This window comes from Hemitrygon akajei, chromosome 2, assembly GCF_048418815.1.
Source record: "Hemitrygon akajei chromosome 2, sHemAka1.3, whole genome shotgun sequence".
NCBI classification, from domain to species: Eukaryota; Metazoa; Chordata; class Chondrichthyes; order Myliobatiformes; family Dasyatidae; genus Hemitrygon; species Hemitrygon akajei.
In genome coordinates this window covers 62400643-62421519 of record NC_133125.1, presented here as the reverse complement: position 1 = coordinate 62421519, position 20877 = coordinate 62400643, and the positions used below count along the sequence as shown (strand labels likewise).

The following is a 20877-nucleotide window of genomic DNA, read 5'->3' as shown; positions in this document are numbered from 1 at the left end:
GTCGGAGGAACATGAGTTTGACAAAACCACCACATAGAAGCACCACCAAGAGTTTATCATGAAACACATCTCTACCTTTTGCCATTTCTGAATCAGCAATTCAGTCCATTCAGCAAATCAAGAAACCTTGTTTGACTGCTGTATCTGTAATTTTCTTTCCCTCTTCATTGAATGATAATGTGCAAGGAAGAATCTGGATAAGAGACAGTCTTAATAATAATATCTCTAGCTGGCATTTTTTCCCCTGCCAAAGTTACTTCCTTGTTACTGCATATGACCCAGGTTCGATTCCTATGTCTAAGAATTACTACTTTGCAGGGCATAGTGAAGCCATACCAAGAAAGCTAAAGCTATCTTCAAAGATGATAATACCAGCATGATGTATGGTTGTATGAGAGAAAATGCTTTATCAGCTCAAGAAGAGATCTGTCCATAAGAAGAAACTTGCTTTCATTGGTGCAAGCTCACAACAAAGATTCACTAGCATTACCTCTTTCTAAACATCAATGAAAACTCTGCCTCTTATTTCACTTTGCACCACTTCCATTGGCACAGCCACTGAGTTAAGAGCAGTAGTAGACTCAGGCCTAGCCTACAGTATGTTAAGATCATGGCAACACTGATTGCTACCTTCACTCTGCATTCCCTTTATGTGGTTACCTTTCATCCACTTCTCTGCTACAAAGAAGTTTCTGCATCCATCAGCTTTGAGTAATAAGAGAGCTAAAGACAGATGGCATTGGTAGGAAATTCCATATTGTCTGTAGGAAAAGATAGACTCTTGAGTTCTGTGTTCTTGCACAAGGGTCTCTCCATCCTATCAAGACCTGTTAAGGTTATTTTGGTTTCACTTGAGTTCCTCAAAGGCTCTGTGGTCCCCATGTCTACCCTATTTTACTATTAATTACACCCTGATTTATTTGTTTCCATCGTTTTTAATTCTCGAGCTCTAAATTTTTGTTCAAAATTCTCAAGTTCTAAGTTGTAACTAGACCATAAGACAAATGAGCAGAAGTCGGACATTTGGCCCATCGAGTCTGCTCTGCCATTTTATCATGAGCTGATCCAATTCCCCATTTAGTCCCACTCCCCTGCAATCTCACCATAACCTTTGATGCCCTGGCTACTCAGATACCTATCAATCTCTGCCTTAAGTACACCCAATGACATGGCCTCACTGCCACTGTGGCAACAAATTCCACAGATTCATCACCCTCTGGATAAAAAAATCTCGTCACATCTCTGTTCTGAATGGGCACTCTTCAATCCTTAAGTCATGCCCTCTCGTACTAGACTCCTCCAGCATGGGAAACAACTTAGCCACATCCACTCTGTCCATGCCTTTTAACATTCAAAATGTTTCTATGAGGTTCCCACCCCCATTCTTCTAAACTCCAAGGAGTACAGTCCAAGAGTGGTCAAATGTTCCTCATATGTTAACCCTCTCATTCCCAGAATCATTCTAGTGAATCTTCTCTGAACCCTCTCCAACATCAGCATATCCTTTCTTAAATAAGGAGCCCAAAACTGCACACAGTACTCCAAGTGAGGTCTTACCAGTGCCTTATAGAGCCTCAACATCACAACTCTGCTCTTATATTCTATTCTTCTAGAAATTAATGCCAACATTGTATTCGCCTTCTTCACCACCCACTCAACCCGGAGGTTAACCTCAAGGGTATCCTGCACGAGGACTCCCAAGTCCCGATGCATCTAAGAACTTTGAATTCTCTCCCCATTTAAGTAATAGTCTGCCCATTTATTTCTTCTGCCAAAGTACGTGACCATACACTTCCCAACATTATATCTCATTTGCCACTTCTTTGCCCATTCTCCCAATCTATCCAAGTCTCTGCAGACTCTCTGTTTCTTCAGCACTACCGGCCCCTCCACCTATCTTTGTATCATCAGCAAACTTAAAGCCATCTATTCCATTATCCAAATCGTTGATATACAACATAAAAAGGAGCAGCCCCAACACGGATCTCTGTGGAACACCACTGGTAACCAGCAGCCAAACGGAATGGGATCCCTTTATTCCCACTCTCTGTTTCCTGCCAATCAGCCAACGCTCGATCCACGTATGTAACTTTCCCGTAATTCCATGGGCTCTTGTTTAGCAGCCTCGTGTGGCACCTTGTCAGAGGCCTTCTGAAAATCCAAATACACAACATCCACTGCATCAGCCTTGTCTAGTCTACTTGTAATTTCCTCAAAAAATTGCAATAGTTTTGTCAGGCAGTATTTTCCTTTAAGGAAACCATGCTGAGTTCTGCCTATCTTGTCATATGCCTCCAGGTACTCTGTAACCTCCATCATTGACAATTGACTCCAACAACTTCCCAACCACCAATGTTAAGCTAACAGGTCTATAATTTCCTTTTTGCTTCCTTGTCCCCTTTTTAAATAGCGGAGTGACATTTGCAATCTTCCAGTTCTCGGGAACCATGCCAGAATCCATTGACTTTTGAAAGATCATTGCTAATGCCTCCACAATCTCCACAGCTACTTCCTTCAGAACACGAGGGTGCATTCCATCTGGTCCGGGAGATATATCTACCCTTAGACTATTCAGCTTCCTGAGTATTTCCTCTGTCGTAATTGTGACTGCGCACACTTCTCTTCCCTGACACCCTTGCGTGTCCGGTATACTGCTGATGTCTTCCTCAGTGAAGACTGATGCAAAATACTCGTTCAGTTCCTCTGCCATCTCCTTATCTCCCATTACAATTTCTCCAGCATCATTTTCTATCGGTCCTATATCTGCTCTCACCTGTCTTTTACTCTTTATATACTTGAAAAGCTTTTAGTATCCTCTTTGATATTATTTGCTGGCTTCCTTTCATAGTTCATCTTTTCCCTCTTAATGACCTTCTTAATTTCCTTTTGTAAGCTTTTAAAAACTTCCCAATCCCCTGTCTTCCCACTAATTTTTGCTTCCTTGTATGCCCTCTCCTTTGCTTTTACTTAGGCTTTGACTTCTCTTGTCAGCCACGGTTGCATCCTTTTTCCATTCAAAAATTCCTTCTTTTTTGGAATATATCTGTCTTGCACCTTCCTCACTTCTCGCATAAACTCCAGCCACTGCCGCTCTGCCGTCCTTCCCGCTAGTGTCCCTTTCCAGTCAACTTTGGCCAGTTCCTCTCTCATGCCACTGTAATTTCCTTTACTCCACTGAAATATCAACACATCGGATTTCGGCTTCTATTTCTCAAATTTCACAGTGAACTCAATCATGTTATGATCACTGCCTTCTAAGGGTTCCTTCAGCTCAATCTTTCTAAGCACCTCTGGTTCATTACACAACACCCAATCCAGTACAGCCGATCCCCTAGTGGGCTCAACAACAAGCTGTTCTAAAAAGCCATCTCATAGACATTCTACAAATTCTCTCTCTTGAGATCCAGTGCCAACCTGATTTTCCCAATCCACTTGCATGTTAAAAATCCCCCACAATTATCATAACACTGCCCTTCTGGCAAGCCTTTTCAATTTCCTGTTGTAATTTGTAGTCCACATCACTGCAGCTGTTAAGGAGGCCTGTATATATCTGCCACAGGGTCCTTTTACCCCTGCGATTTCTTAGCTCAACCCATAAAGATTCTGCAGCTTCCGATCCTATGTCACCTCTTTCTAATGATTTAATATTATTTCTTACCAATAAAGCCTTGCCACCCTCTCTACCTACCTGCCCATCCTTCCAATACAACATGTATCCTTGGACGTTCAACTCCCAGAGACATGCATCCTTTAGCCACGTCTCAGTGATGGCCACAGCATCATACCTGCCAATCTGTAGCTGTACGACAAGGTCATCCACCTTATTCCTTATGCTGCGTGCATTTAAGTATAACACCTTAAGTCCAGTATTTGGTACTTTTTGCTTTGATTGCACTTCAACTCATCCCAATGGCTGCAAATTTGCCCCATTACCTGCCTGTCCTTCCTGACATCTTTACTGATCACTATCTTAGATTTATTTGTGTTTTCCCCCTCCTCCGCTCTATCATTCCGGTTCCCATCCCCCTGCCAAATTATTTAAACCCTCCCTAACAGCTCTATTAAACTTTCCCGCCAGGATATTGGTCCCCTTCTGATTCAGGTGTAACCCATCCTTTATGAACAGGTCATACTTCCCCCAGAAGAGATCCCAATGATCCAAGAATCTGAAGCCCTGCCCCCTGCACCAGTCTCTCAGCCATGCATTCATCTGCCTGATCCTACTATTCTTGCCCTCGCTAGCAGATGGCACAGGTAGCAATCCTGAGATTACTACCCTGGAGGTCCTGCTTCTCAGCTTCCTTCCTAACTCCCAGAAATCTCTCTTCAAGACCTCCTCCCTTTTCCTATCTAGGTCATTGGTACCAACATGTACCAAGACAGCTGGCTGCTCGCCCTCTCCCTTCAGAATATTCTGGACCCGATCCAAGACATCCCGTACCCTGGCACCTGGGAGGCAACACACCTTGCGGGTATCTCTATCAGGCTCACAGAATCTCCTGTCTGTTCCCCTGACTATGGAATCCCCTATGACTACTGCATTCCTCTTCACCCTCTTGCACAACAGCACCAGGCTCAGTGCCAGAGACCTGGTCACTGTGGCCATCCTCTGTCAGGTCATCCCCCTCAACAGTATCCAAAACGATAAACTTGTTGCTGAGGGGGGCAGCCACAGGGGTGCTCTCCACTATCCGGGCATTTCCCTTCCCTCTCCTGACAGTCACCCAGTTTTCTGACCCATGTAGCCGAGGGATGACTACCTCCCTGTAGCTCCTGTCTATCACCTCTTCACTTACCCTAATAAGCAGTAGGTCATCAAGCTGCAGCTCCAGATCCCTAACACGGTCTCTGAGGAGCTGCATCTCGGTGCACCTGGCGCAGATGTGGCCATCAGGGAGGCTGGAGGTCTCCTAGGATTCCCACATCTGACACCCTGAACAAAGCACTAACCCTGCAGACATGCTACCTAATTCTACTGGAATGAAACAAGGAAAAATAGGACTACTCACCCACTTACCTTGCCAAACACACAAACTTTTTAAGCAAGTATTTTTTACACTGGCTATATCAGAAACATTTGCATGTGGAAATTTTTATTTAATGAAATGTTTTCCAAGCACAAAACCTCTGAAAATAGAGGAATATCAGTATCTTGGTAAAGACTGCTTTAGCAATTTCATAAGGAGCAAAGAAGGGGAGGAATTTCTGAAATGATTTCAAGAGAACTTTATTGATCAGTATGTTCTTGGCAAATAGAAGTTCACAGAGCAGAGTCTGAGCTGACTTACTGCCTAGAACCAAGTGGGAAAAGAATAACATGAGAGAATATCCCAAAAACAGTTAGTATAATGTTTAGAATAATGATAGGATAGGTTTTTCATAAGTGGGGTTAAAATCTGGTCATTTGCAGAACGGACAATTTTATTGAGATGAAATCCAACTTGGACAAATTGAAATCAAAGCTTAGCTATAAAGGTGTACTTGGTAGCACTAGCAGAAGCTATCAGACTCCTCAATACCCAAAGCCTGGACTGACACCTTGCCCTACTGTCCTGTTTATTATTTATTGTAATGCCGGTACTGTTTTTGTGCACTTTATGCAGTCCAGTGTAGGTCTGTAGTCTAGTGTAGCTTTCTCTGTGTTGTGTTTTTTTTAATTACGTAGTTCAGTCTAGTTTTTTGTACTGTGTCATGTAACACCATGGTCCTGAAAAACATTGTCTCATTTTTACTATGCACTGTACCAGCAGTAATGGTCGAAATGACAATAAAAGTTGACTTGATTTGACTTGAGAAGGTTGTGAGATCAAGTTAAGCTCCAGAGATTTGATTGATATTTCCATCCATAGCTGAGGAAGGGTTACTTAGTTCCCACTGTATAAAAACTTGAGCTACTAGTCCCTTTCTTGGGTGCTGTTGCTCTAGGTCAGGGGTGTCAAACTCATTTTAGGTCACGGGCCGGATTGAGCAAAATGCAGCTTCATGCGGGCCGGATCAGTCGGACGCGTGCGAACGCAGCTTTCGTTGCCTCCGTTTTTTCAGCCTGCTCTCATGTGTCTCAGTCTCTGCTATAACTACAAAGTGTTTCACTTTACAAATTCCGTTTCTTATGAAGAAGACTGCCGAGTAAACACTAAAAACCCTGAAAACCTGGTACCTGAATAAACTCAGCATTAGCCATATCATACGCCATAGGCACTTCGATTACTGGGGCCAGCTTTAATAGTAATTAGATATTATCTCGCGGGCCAAAGATAATTCCACCGTGGGCCGGATTTGGCCCGCGGGCCTTGAGTTTGACATATATGCTCTAGGTTGACAGGACAATAAATTTGCATGAGTCTAAATACATGTTATATTTTTTTTCATTCTTTTAGTACATCCTCAACTTTTATTTTTCGAGCCCCTGGATATCCTTTGCCATGATGAAATCTTTAATTACTCATTTGGAAATCTGAAATCAGGTGTGTCGAGGTCTAGAGCAGGTTCATTGTGATCATAACATCAGTGCTAAAATTACTTGTTCCATCCCGATGGGTTTGGAAGATTTTACTGAGACAGTATTAGAGTCACTTCTGCATTTCTTTGAAGTGTGTGCATGTTGTCAGTGTCTCAAAAGGGCACAAATTATTGCTGTTGTGTAGGCTGTGAGCTTATTGCTGGGTTTGAGTTCATGATCTTAAGTTGTTTCCCGAATTGCTCAAAGTTTTTACGTGTACTCTGGAGGTAGAAATGAATTTCAACACTGATGCCTGCCTGCCTTCCCTGTAAAGTTGCTTTCCATTATTTTCAGAATCGAGTTTAACATCACCGGCATATGTTCTGAAATAGCGGCAGCAGTACAATGCAATACATGATAAAATAGAAAAATAAATTAATCAATTACAGTAAGAATACGTATGTGCATTAAATACTCAAATTAAAAATAGTGCAAAAACAGAAATAATTTTTTAAAAAACAGTGAAGAAGAGTTTATGGGTTCAGTGTCCATTTGGGAATTGGATGGTGGGGGGAAAAAGCTGTTCATGAAACACTGCGTGTGTTCCTTCAGGCTTCAGTACCTCCTTCCTGACGGTAAAATGAGAAAAGGGCATGTCCTCGGTGAAGGGGGTCCTTAATAATGGATGCCACCTTTCTGATCCACCTTTAAGATGTCTTGGGTAATACAGAGGCTAGTATCAAAGATGGAGGTGACTAACTTTACAACTTTCTGTAGCTTGTTTCAATCGTGTGCGGTAGCCCCTCTCCTCCACCCCCCCATACCAGACAGTGAATGCTCTCCATGGCACTTCTGTAGAAGTTTTTGAGTGTTTTAGGTGACGTACCAAATCTTCTCAAACTCTTAATATAGCCACTGACTTGCCTTCTTTATAGATGCATCGATATGTTGAAACCAGGTTAGATCCTCGGAGATCTTGACACCCAGGAGCTTGAAATTGCTCACTTTCCACTTCTGATCCCTCTGAGGATTGGTTTGTGTTTCCTTGTCCTACCCTTTCTGAAGTCCACAATCAGCTCTTTGGTCTTACTGATGTTGAGTGCCAGATTGTTGCTCTGACACCACTCAACTAGCTGGTATATCTCTCTCCAGTATGCCCTCTTGTCTCCATCTGAGATTTGCTGGTGGTAACATCAGCAAGTTTATAGATGGCATTTGAGCTAGCCTCACAGTCATGGGTATAGAGAGAGTAGAGCAGTGGGCTAAGCATACATCCCTGAGGTGCGCCAGTGTTGATTGACAGTGAGGAGAAGATATTATTACCAATCCGCACTGATTGTGGTCTTCCAGTTAGGAAGACGAGGATCCAATTGCAGAGGGAAGTACAGAAGGCCAGGTTCTGTAGCTTATCGATCAGGACTGTAGGAATGATGGTGTTAAACACTGAGCTATGGTCAATAAACAACATCCTGACATAGGTGTTTGTATTGTCCAAGAGATCTAAGGCCATGTGAAGAGCCCTTAAGATTGCATCTTCCATAGATGTATTGTGGTGGTAGGCAAATTACAGTGGGTCCATGTCTTTGCTGAGGCAGGAGTTCAGTCTAGCCATGACCATCCCCTCGAAGTATTTCATCACCATAGATGTGAGTGCTATTGGACGATAAGTCATTAAGGCAGCTCACAGTACTCTTCTTGAGCATTGGTATATTTGTTGCCCTTTTGAAGCAGATGGAAACTTCTGACCGTGGCAGTGAGAGGTCGAAAATATCCTTGAATACACCCTCCAGTAGGTTGGCAATGCAAACGGAATATGTGCTTCACCTGCCCCTATACCTCCTCCCTCACTACCATTCAGGGCCCCAAATAGTCGTTCCTGGTATGGCCTCCTATATATCATTGAGACCCGGCGTAGATTGGGAGACCACTTCGCCGAGCAACTGTGCTCCATCTGCCAGAACAAGTGGAATCTCCCAGTGGCCACCCATTTTAATTCCACTTCCCGTTCCCATTCTGATCTGTCCATCCATGGCCTCCTCCACTGTTCGGATAAGGCTAAACTTAGCTTGGAGGAACAACACATATTCCATTTGGGTAGCCTTCAACCTGATGCCATGAACATTGATTTCTCAAACTTCCTGTAATATCTTCACCCCCCCCCCCCCAACCATTTCCCATCCCCTTGTCCTTCTGTCATATTATCTCCATCACCTCCTTCTGGTGCTCCCCCCTCCACCCCTTTCTTCTTTCTTCCATAGCCTGCTGTCTCTTTTCACTAATCAACTTCCTAGCTCTTTGCTACTTCCCTCCCCCTCCAAGTTTCACCTATCGCCTTGCGTTTCTCTCTCCCCTCCCCCCCCAACTTACAAATCTCCTCATCTTTTTTCCTCCAGGACTGCCGAAGGGTTTCAGCCCAAAACGTCAATTGTACTTTTTTCCATAGCTGCTGCCTGGCCTGCTGAGTTCCTCCAGCATTTTGTGTGTGTTGACCATGGATGTAGTTGTCGTCCTCAGCTGTAGCAGACAGAAATGGGAGCATTTGATGGTTTCCATCAGAGGTGCTCGCATGAGTCACCTTGTTTTTGGTGCCTCAGAGGTAGTAGAGAAAGTCGTCTTATAAATGAAAGGCTTCTTAAGTGAGTCTCATGGTGGGGAAGAAAAAAGGATCACCCCAGTAAAGTTAAAAGAGATTTGCAGGGATAGTCTTTAATGACAATTGTTTATGATATTAAGCTAGGCAAAAGCAGCAATGTTTGCTGGATCTTGATGAATTGAGTTGTATTTGGATTTATAGAATGGCTAACTATTGTTAAACATTTAATTTGTATGTCATAGAAATACTCAACTTTAGATGCAAAGTTTGAATAGAATTTCACATTTACCAGTTATCATGGAAAAAGAAATGCTTACATTGTTTAGGTTCATTTCGAACAGGTTCATTCCAGCTGGGATATACAAGTATGCTTCCTATCTGATGGTGTTTCTGAAGTGTAAACACTGTTGTGATGTTGGGAATATGGTTTCTCCAAAAGAATTGCATTGCTTTTGGTTTGATGAAATATGTGCTTCATATTAAGTTGCTGTGACCGACCTATTTCAGGCCCTTTACTTTTTCTTGCCCAATATCAAGGGTATTTGAATATGTACCTCTTCAGGGAATGAACTGAAAGATCTAATAAATTAGGGTGGACATCCGTACATGCCATTATTGCCTTCCAAAAGTGCACTGTAACTGTAAATTCTAGTAGTTGGTTCATTACAACTTAATGACACCTAAGTTGTAAAACTTGAAACACTGTACTTAGTGAGGGTAGCAGTTATTTGTGCTGAAACTTTTCCACTATCTGAAAATTATTCTGATGTTAAAAATGTAAGTGCTATACATAGCTAGTTATTTGGCATATTTACATGGCCTTAAGAAGATGTCTGCCATGGTAAATAATTTCAGTAATCCTAAACATGGTCATTATCAGGCCTCAGCCACAAACTTCAACTGTTTATTTCTCTTCGTAGAAACTGCCTGACCTAAGTTCCTCCAGAATTTTTTGTGTGTTGTTTTGGATTTGGAGTTGTGCTGTGAAAAAGTAAATTTGACCTTGTTTTGGGCTTTTAAACTAACTGGACTCAAATGCGAAATCGTGCAAACAAAGGCTGGTACATCATCGTTTTCAATTCTTGGAGGCTGTTTTTTGACAATTGGCTTTAAATATCCTTTATGGCCTATTGGTACTTCAGTATAAAGTTCACAATAACATGTTTTGCAAGCATTTTCTTCCTTTGTATTATCTCTGGAGCTGTTGTACTTTACTCTGCATTGTTATTTTGCTACCTGGATGCACTGTGTAATAATGTGCATGAATGGTATGCAAGACAAGTTTTTCATTGTTTCTCAGGACCTTTGACAATAATAAACCAATTCTAATTCTCTTTGGAAGATACAAGGTACAACTGCATGAGTTTTGGCCAATACAATGTGATGCTGGTGTTGTCATATTTTTGAATTAATTACCTGTTAACTTTTTAAAATTGGGACAAGTGTAGTGTTCATTTAAATATCTCTGAACCTCTGTACTTTTGAATCTGTTTTTCAAAGTCTTAGTCAAAAAGTATTTTCCCTACAGTTGATATGTTGCTTGAATAACTGGAAATTTTATGTGCTTTTGCGCTTATGAAAATAACTTTGGTAACTGCAGCTCTAATCCACTAACTGCTGCAACAATGCTTATGCTGTAATCTCCTTGCAATGTTATATTAATACAAAATGTCACTGTTTATTGAAGAAAGCCTTGATTTTCTGGAATAAAATTGTACCTTTCTTTTATACTTTTACCTCTTGCCCTTCAGCATGATGTTTCGGTCAACTTGCATGAGTGGAACTAACATCCTCTTTTCCTCTTCCTTTTTCACTCCAAGGCTGCCAAGCAGATCAAAGATAGGTAAAAAAAAAACTTATTTATCTTCTGTAGAAATATTTCAATAATGTATGTGTGTGGTATATTATAACTTTAATGTCAAGATTGAGAAAATGTAGAGGAATGAGAATAGCATTTCCATGTTTTTTTCTATTCATAGTAAAGAGAGGGAATACCTTTACATGTGAAAGTAAGAAAAATATCCTAAATAATTTTCACTTATTTAAACATGCAGGCTCTCTATTTAAGGAGTTTGCCACTGGTGGCAAGTTATTGAGCTGGGAAATAATACCTGATGCATAGAATAACAATTCTCCAACACTGGTGTATGCAATGCAGGACTTGAAATGGTAATTGCAGAAGATTTGGTTTATTGGTACTTTGTTATGTAGATAACTATTTTGCAGCTCCCTTCCATTTAGCTGCTTGCTTTCATTGGCTTTGGATTAGCGTGTGGGGGGGGGGGTTCTCATTGATTCTTTTCAGCCACTATCTACTGAATTCAAACGCAAAAGCTTTCATACAGGTTTAGTTTTAATTAGCTATCTTTGTTATGGTTGATCTGTCCAATAGCCACTCATCAATGCTCTGATCATTTTAAGTTGAAAGCACTAGAACACAGAATCAGCAATGGGAGGTTTTCAGTTCTTTGTGACTTCTCTGCCATTCAGTAAGGTTATGGATGATATTTTACTTTAGTGTACTTTTCTGCCTAACCCATGTCTCTCAATTCCCTTAATCAAAAAATCCCACCTATTTTGAATATACTTGGCTACTGAACTACCATAGACTTTTAGGAAGATATTTACAAAAATCCACTGCGCGGTAGGTGAAGAAATATTATTTCCTATTTTTATTCTGTATTGTCAAGCCCTTGTTTTGAGATGATGAGCCCTTGCTAGGGGGAGCATCATCCTTGTTTCTACCCTAGCTAACCTCGAGTATTTTGAATGTTCATTTTAGATCTTATCTCATTCTTCTAAATACTATGAAACATGTGCCCAGTCTCACACAATAACCTGCTGTAACTTTTCTCAGCACTCCATCTATAACAGTGATATACCCTTTTGATTAAGGAAACCAAATCTATACACTTTTCCAGAGGTAGTGGCAGTATGTATGGCCTATATAATTGGAGCAAGATTTACTAACTTTGTATAATAAAAGCTAATGTTTCAGTTAACTTCCTATTGCTTGCTACATCACCTATTTCACTTCACATTCAGCCTGTCATGCCTTTTACCACTGTTCAGTCCCGTGATTTCAATACGTTAACTAATGCTAATTTCTTTAAGCTCATTTACTCTGTTCTAATTCTCCAATGGAATTTCTCCTATCTTTGTAAGAGACCCACATATCTTTAGCTAAGTACTTTTTTGTATACAGTATATATATATATATATATATATATATAGCCTTTTGTAATCTTTTGCATATTTCTAGACTACTCAAATCCTATTTCCCTTTATCAATACCTTAAAATTGCCCAATCCTTGAGTTTATAGTACAGTCAAAAGGCAATTTCTTTGATTAAATATGTAATTTCTCAATTGTTGCAACTGTTTCATCGCTTTAAGGGTGGTTAAATGTTATTAGTGAAGTATTTATTAATTTCACTGTTCACCATTGTTTGTTAACTTTCAGACTTTAAGGTTTTCCTCCAATACCATACCACACCACATTGTACTTTATGGCTTCATTGTTTATTCAGATTTTAGACCCTAGTTTCTGATGCACCTAAATCACTTTTGACTAAATTCTATCCTATTATGCTCATTGTTTTATTCCCAAATTTGAGGATGGTATTGCATTGATACAGAGTAATATGCATACAGTGCATCACAGAAAAAAGAATAAAAGGAATACAGGGATTGGTAGATCAGGGATTACTAGACACACTTTTATATTCAAATCAATGACAGCATTTATAAGTTGCATTGTTCTGTTCTACCAAACATGATTCCCAGCTCATTGACTTGTATATCTCTTTAAACTTTCTTCAGCTAGTGAACTTGCTTTTGGGTATTAGTGTTAATATACAGTACAGTGCAAAAGTCTTGGGTACATGTAAAAAAAAAGTTCAGTACAGCAAAAATGCTTTCAAAAATAATCAAATGAAAAGTTTCTAAATATCAAAAAACTATAAAGAGTAAAAAGAAAACTAAATCAATTCCATATTTGAGTGACTTTAAAACTGCATTATCTCTTCTTGGGTACACTGTTATGCAGTTTCATAAGAAAATTGGCTGGTAGGTTGTTTCAAGCAACTTAAGAACTTGCTACAGTTCTTCAGCAGACAATGATGTTAAGATCAGGTTCTGTGGAGGCAATACCCTCTGTTGCAGAACTCCTTGTTTTTTTGCTGAAGATAGTTCTTTCTGCCCTTGGATGTGTGCTTGGGGTCATTCTCCTGCTGCAGAATGAAGTTGGGACTAATCAGATGCCTCCCTGATGGTATTGAATGATGGAAGAGAATCTGCTTGTACTTCTCAACATTGAGGAATCCATTAATTCCAACCATATTAACAAGTCTATTTGCAGAAATGTAGCACCAAATTTGTGGAGGAATCTCCGCTGTGCTTCACTGTTAGCTGCAGACACTCATCTGTGTTTCACTCTCCAGCTTTTCTGCTGATAAATTGTCTCCTGTTTGAGCCAAAAATTTCAAATTTTAACTCTTCAGTCCAGAGCAGACTCTGCCATTGTTCAGCACCCCAGTTGTCGTGTTTTTGTATGCAAGGGAGTCTCTTGTCTTTGTCTCCATTTCAGAGGAATGGCTTTTTCACAGCAACTCTTCCATGAAAGTCACTTCTGACAAGACTCCTCTGGACTGTAGAGAGGTGTACTTGGGCTCCAGTGCGTTCTGTGAGTTCGGCACTGACAGCAGTGCTGGACTTCCGATTTAGAAGGGACATCAGTTTGAACTCAGTTTGTATGGCCAACCACTGCGTTTCTAGTCTTCAGCCTTGCCCATTTCTTTGTGCTGCTTTAGAAGAGCTTGAACAGCACACTTGAAACTCCTGTCTGCTGCAAAATTTCTGCTTGGGAGAGACCATGCTAATGCAGGATGAACGCCTTGTGACTTGTTGCTATACTCACTCATGCCATGGTGTAAGAATTAATGATTTGAAGGTTAAACTCACATCTGCCACACCCTCACCTTTTAGTCGGATTGTTCTTCACCCAGTTTTATTCCTTCTACACCAGTTTCTGTTTCAGTTAAAGCAGTTTAGTTCATTCAGCTTATTATGTCATAGATTATTAGCACCTGTTTGTTATCTTTGTTTAATTATGCACTGAGTTATATACCTACAAAGTATCAGGTTTTTATTTGTAAAGTGGTCTATTATTCAATTTGTTACTTTCTTTAATGAAATACAAAATTTTCTCTAACTTAAATTTTTTTGGAAAATTAAATGTTTGGAAATCTAAAATTTGTTCTTTTCTACTGACACATTGATGCAGAAAATGAAAAAATATCTAAGACATTTAAAATCTAGGATGCCTAAGACTTTTGAACAGTACTGTATGCATCTTAGCATCTGTCCTGCTCACTCAGTGTGTCTATCAATGCATCTGTAATATTGGACCAGCCCTAATTGTTCCACTGCATCTTGGATGGTTTATTGAAATAGCACTGTGTCCAATTATAGAATGGATAAGATTTCTCCAACCTATAGAAGTATGCAGAGAGGTACAGTTTAAACTGTTGAACAGCAAGGTTGCTGATAGCTGTGTGAATCATCATCTTCCTACAATTTAGTTGTTGTGGAGTGGGGAGATAGATAGTTTGGAGAAAAAGTTTGAGAGGAGCATGGTGAAAATAGTTCAATCGTCTTAGATTAGGTTTTTTAAAATCCATTCAACCTACTAGAGAAAAGAACCCTGTACTTTTATTAACATAAAAAATTCACATTTTCTTAGGGTAACAATGGCTCCTGCATTTCGACTATCTTTGAAACCAAAGATTAGTGACAACATGTCTCATTTGATGGTTGATTTCTCCCAGGAAAAACAAATGCTAAAATCACTAAAATTTTTACCAGGTAAGAATTTGATTTATTTGCCTACCAAAATGGATCATAATATTGATTATATGGTGCTATTTCCATTAATGTAAATATGCAAACTATTGCGATTATCGGCATTAAATTAAGTTTTGCTTTACAGTAGATTTCTTGCTCAACCAATGATAGAAACAAGGTCACTAGTATAAATTATTGAGCTGTTCAGACTTTCGTCCAAATAATTCCAACTGCTTCATTCCATGTCTAGCCCATGGAGTTATATGTAGCTCTTTGGTGTGTGTGTGTTTTTTTTTTGCTTCTCTCCTTGTGGGGGCAGGGTTCACAGAGAACATAAAACTTCCATCTCATCTTCATAAATGATTTCTTAATGACTGCTACAGAAAATAAGATTTTTCCTTAGGTTGTTGTCAGTGCTACAGTTTTAGGCAGCTTCCATTCTCTTTTAGAGCCATTCCTGCGGAAAAATTGTATCTCCAGAAGTGAAGTATGCCAAGTTTTTTGAAACCTTTGTAAATTTTTGAAAATGTTATGCATTTTTGACAAGATCCTGTATGGGAGGTTGACCAAGAAGTTGCTTGGCATTCAGGATGAGTAGGTAAATTGGATTCGACATTGGCTTTGCATGAGAAGCCAGAGAGTGTTAGTAGATGGTTGTGTCTCTGATTGGAGGCCATTAACATGTGGTCTGCCACAAGGATCAGTGCTGAGTCAGTTGTTGTTTGTCATCTATATAAATGATCTGGATGATAATGTGGTAAACTGGAGCAGCAAATTTGCGGATGACAGCAAGATTGGGTGTATGATGGACAGCAAGGAAGGTTATCAGAAGTTGCAGTGGGATCTGGAGCAGCAGGGAAAATGAGCTGAAAATGACAGATGGAATTTAATGAAGACGAGTGTGAGGTGTTGCACTATGGGATGATGAACTAGGGTAGGATGTACATGGTGAACAATAAGGCACTGAGGATTGTGGTAGAACAGGGGGATCTGGAAATACCAATCCATAATTTGCTGAAAGAGGTGCCTGTCACAGGTGGACAGGGTCGAAAAGAGAGCTTTTAGCAGTATTGGCCTTCATAAATCAAAGTATTAAGTACAAGAGTTAGGATGTTATGTTGAAGTTGTATAGAATGTTGGTGAGTCCTGACAAAGGGTCTCGGCCTGAAACGTCGACTGTACTTCTTCCTATCTAGCAGCCTAGCCTGCTGCATTCCACCAGCATTTTGTGTGTGTTGCATGGAGTTTTGTGTGCAGGTTTGGTCAGCTACCTGCAGGAAAGTATCAATAAGATTGAAAGAGCAGAGAAAATTTACAAGGTTGTTGTCGGGACTTGCCGACCTGAGTTATAGGGAAAGGTTGAGTAGGTTAAGTAATTTCTCCATAGAGCATAAGAGAATGAGGGAAGATTTGATAGAAGTATACAGAATTATAGAGTATATGCAAGCAGGTTTCTTCCACTGAGATTGGATGAGACTAAAACTAGAGGTTGTAGGCTAAGGTTGAAAGTTGAAATGTTTAAAGGGAACACGAGGGGGAAACTTCACTCAGAGGGTGGTGAAAGTGTAGAACAAGTGGCCAGTGTGGTGGATGTGGGTTTGCTTTCAACATTTGAGAGAGATTTTGATGGTAGGGGTATGGAAAGCTGTGGTCCAGGTGCAGGTCGAAGTGATAGGCAAAATAATAGTTTGGCACAGACTAGATAGGCAGCAGGGCCTGTTTCTGTACTAGGGCGTTCTATAACTCTATGACCTATAATGTATTTCCACAAATACTATCCAACTGCAAATGCTTGTTTACTTTTTATTTAGAGATGCAGCATGGAGCAGGTGCTTCTGGACCTTTGAGCCGCGCCACCCAGCAACCCCTGACAACCCCGATTTAACGCTAATGTAATCCAGGGACAATTTACAAAGATCATTTAACCTACCCAGTACTACTTTTGACTGTGGGAGGAAACCGGAGCACCCGGAGAAATCCCATGCATTCCACTGAACTCCAAACTCTGCCCTGAGCTGTGATGGTGTTGCACTATCTGCTACACTACCGTGACACCCAGTAGTTGCGTATTGGTTTGCTTAGTTTGTGCAATTGTTCATTGAAATCTTGAGAAGAAATAAACTTTGATATTGTATTAAGCGGGCATTTTTTAGATCTGTGTCCATTCTATCCTGAGAAAATAAGTTAAGTATGAATCAAGTGAATTGTTGAGGCCATGTGAGCATGCATCATCGTAATCTGTGAATTCCATAATATATGACAGAAATGTTCCTGAATGCTGAGGAGCTAGTGCCCTTGATGGAGCTGGGAGAATTTACATCTCTGCAGTTTTTTTTTCCAATTCTGCACAGTGGCCCCTCCATACTAAATGGTGATGTGACCAGTTAGAACGCTCTTCACAGTACATCTGTAGAAATTGCGAGTATCTTTGGTGCTATACCAATTCTTCTCAAACTCTTAATAAAATATAGTCGCTGTTGTGCCACCTTTGTAATTACATTCAATGTGTTGGGCCTGCAAACCCTGCTAGAAGTACATGCATCTGATTCCACCTCATTCAGAATTGTTTTTTTCCCCTTAAAACATGTCTTACCTGGACTTCATGTATAGTTTTGGATCCCTAGTCTTGAATCCCACAGATCTAGCCCTCAGCAGACTACAAATCTTCTGGTTCATCTGCAACTTTTGATTTAGTATGTCCAGTATGTTGCTGTAGGTCTACCCAATAAGCAAGTTGCTTGTTGACAGAGACTGAAGGAGCTGGACTTGGTGAGGACTGTTGCTACCTGCAACAGAGAGGTGTTGGAGATGGTGCGTGAACTTGATGTGCAGTTTTGATTGAGTGCAAGACCAGTTCACTAGTTTATCAGTGGCTGCGTGGCAGCAGTCTGAGGGCTAGGCCTAAGCCGCAGTGGCAACTTTTCTCAGCTGTCCAGGAGAGAAATGTCAGAGATGGCATGGCACGGTGTCCATGCTGGTGTACTCTCCAGGATTCACTTGGCAGGAGACAAGCTGTATCATGTTCGATTGCAGACTGTTCATGGACTTGGGGACTTGGATCTTTTTTTTGTCCGACTATATTTTATGTGATACTCTATCAAATACCTTTTGAAAATTCATGTTTATGTATTCTGGTTTCCTTACTTACTCTGGTGAATACATTCTTAAACATTTGGATTCGTCAAATATGGTGATCACTTAAAAAACTATAATTTTTCAAGTTTTGACGCAGTTTCTGAACAATGGATTCTAGCATCTTGCTGACAAATTATTAGGCCACCTGTACTTCAATTTCTTATTTTTCTGTTCCTTCCTCGACTGTTGTTAAAATTCGCTTCCTTCTGCTGGGACTTACAGCATCTTGGGAATTTTTATAGGTTACTACTATGTTTGCAGTCATTTCTTTTCGCATCCTGGGTTCGGAGCTATATTGCCCAAGGAATTTGGCTGGTTCTAAATTAATTTCTACGGTACATTCTCCTTAATGATATCAATAAGTTTAAATTATTGATTTCCTTTAATTTTATTGCATGTTTGTCTGTTTTACTGAAACAGTTTAACTTGGCCAATTAAATCATTCCCTTTTAATAGCTTTGAGGCCCACTTTTTTATTGCTGCGTTTTTACACTGTTGTAGAAATATTTGTACATTTCTCTTGCTAATTAGTTTCATATGTCCTGGCCATTTTTGTACAATACTTGTGCTCTCACTCCCCCAGTCTGATACCAGTGTTCAATTAACTGCTAATGCATTACCTTGCATGTTTATTTGCCAATGGAAAGTACAGTTTAGAATTTCATCTTTGACTGCCATTATCCACTAGAAAACCTGTTAACTTCTCAAATCTCCAACAACTATCTCCACCCTCTTGATTCTATCTGCTTTTTTTCGTCCCTGGGCTGCTTTCAACTATCTCTCATCCATCTGTGTCTCCCAACTCCATCTCCCCATCATCCTTCACCCTCTGCAATCAACCTTTCCCCTACTGGCCCTGTTCATCCCCCCACTCCTCACCTCCCTTTATACTGCTTATTTTCCCTCTCCACACTCAGTCCTGATGTAGAATTTCAAAATATTTACAGTACCGTTCCCCCTACAGAAGCTGCTCAACCTGCTGACTTCCTTCAGACTCCAGCATCTGCAATCTCTTCTGTCTCCAAATTCTTGAGACTCATCTATGGCTCCAGGACACACAGTTTCCAGAAAAATATTCTAAATAGATTTTATGAACACTAGCCTGCTTTTGTTGATTTTATTTGTTGACCCTCCCTCTGTAAATTTAAAATTCCTCAATAACTATTGTTTTAGATTTGACCAGAAGATCTAGGGGCATAATTAGGTCATTTGGCCCATCGAGTCTGCTCTGCCATTTCATCATGGCCGACCCAATTTTCCTCTCAGACCCATTCTCTTGCCTTCTCCCCATATCCCTTCATGCCTTGACCAATCAAGAACCTACCAACCTTTACCTTAAATATATTGTATATAAAGACCACAGCTGCCTGTGGCAATAAATTCGACAGATTCATCACTCTCTGGCTAAAGAAATTCCTCCTCATTTTCATTCTAAAAGGATGCCCCTCTATTCTGAAGCTGAATCCTCTGGTCTTAGATTCTCCCACCATAGGAAACATCCTCTCCACATCCACTCTTTCAAGGCCTTTCTGTATTCAACAGGTTTCAATAAAGTCGCCCTCATTCTTTTGAATTTTAATGAATGTAGGCCCAGAGCCATCTTCACATGACAAGCCATTCAATGCTGGAATCGTTTTTGTGAACCTCCTTTGAACTCTCTCCAGTTTCAGCACTTCCTCACTAAAATAAGGAGCCCATAACTGCTCAAGTGAGGTCTCACCATTGCTTTATAAAGTCTCAACATTATATCCTTGCTTTTATATTCTAGTTGTAGCAAATATATTGTATTTGCTACAAGCTTTCTTTGCTGATTAATTCTCTCTCCAATTTGTTGCTCCTCTAAGGGGGCTTATTTAACCACTCCTATCTGTGTGTTGCCCATTCTTCTGCACTAAGAAAATTCCTTACTATTGACCTTGTCATCTTCTGTTATTATCAGATCTGCTGCCGCTCTATCTCAGCTCTTTAAATTGAGAAAGTATTACTCAAATTTATTGTCTCAAAAATTACTATCATTTATATATTTAGAAGTTGATTATTTAATAATGTATTATTTATTAATACTGAATGACTGATGTGAATGTTATGTCTAACTTTACCCACAGTCCCACGAGCTCCGGTGATAGATCCGGCTGATTGTTTAGTTGCTGACAATTGTGTGACTGTAGTATGGAGCATGCCAGAAGATGATAAAAAGATTGATCACTACATATTAGAATACAGAAAAACCAACTATGAAGGACCTCCCAGAGTTAAAGAAGAAAGGAGCTGGGATGCCATTGATCACATCAAGACTACTGAACACACACTTTCAGGTCATATCTGTGTTTTAAACCTGCAATGTAATGTATGTGCAAAAACTGCTGGGGATCAGTTTACTGATTGGTCTATTAGATGCTCTGAATATTGGAGTCGCCATTCTATTATAGGTTTCCTTGTCTGTAAGTGACTCTCTTGTCATCTGGTCATTTAACTTAATTCAAGGAATTTAATAGGTATGGATACAAAATGCTGGAGGAACTCAGCAGGCCAGACGGCATCTATGGAGGGGAAAAAAAAGTACAATTGATATTTCAGGCTGAGATCCTGCCAAAGAGTCTCGGCCTGAAATGTTGACTGTTCTTTTTTTCCATAGATGCTGCCAGGCCTGCTGAGTTTCTCCAGCATTTTGCTTAGATTTCCAGCATCAGCAGATTTTCTTTTGTTTTTAGATATGGATTTTTAAAAATTTGCTAAAGGTTCTGTGGAATAATTAACCTTGTCATCCTCTTGAAAGAATACTTCCCTTTACCCCAACTTCATACTTTTTTTTTTAAATGCTGGCTTGAAAGAATTTATCTTGTGCTTGGGAAACCCTTAGCAGGGT

General features: G+C 40.1%; 1 protein-coding gene across 5 annotated transcripts in view; it reads left to right on the top strand.

Annotated features, from left to right (window-relative positions):
• fsd1l (fibronectin type III and SPRY domain containing 1-like) overlaps window positions 1-20877 on the top strand; it is a 74726-nt gene that overhangs the window by 25006 nt on the left and 28843 nt on the right. For all 5 annotated transcript variants that reach the window (XM_073023876.1, XM_073023867.1, XM_073023858.1 and 2 more), the window contains exons 5-7: window positions 10853-10875; window positions 14776-14897; window positions 20117-20326. In XM_073023876.1, coding sequence (XP_072879977.1) covers window positions 10853-10875; window positions 14776-14897; window positions 20117-20326 — 355 coding nt within the window. The remainder of the gene's footprint in view (window positions 1-10852; window positions 10876-14775; window positions 14898-20116; window positions 20327-20877) is intronic.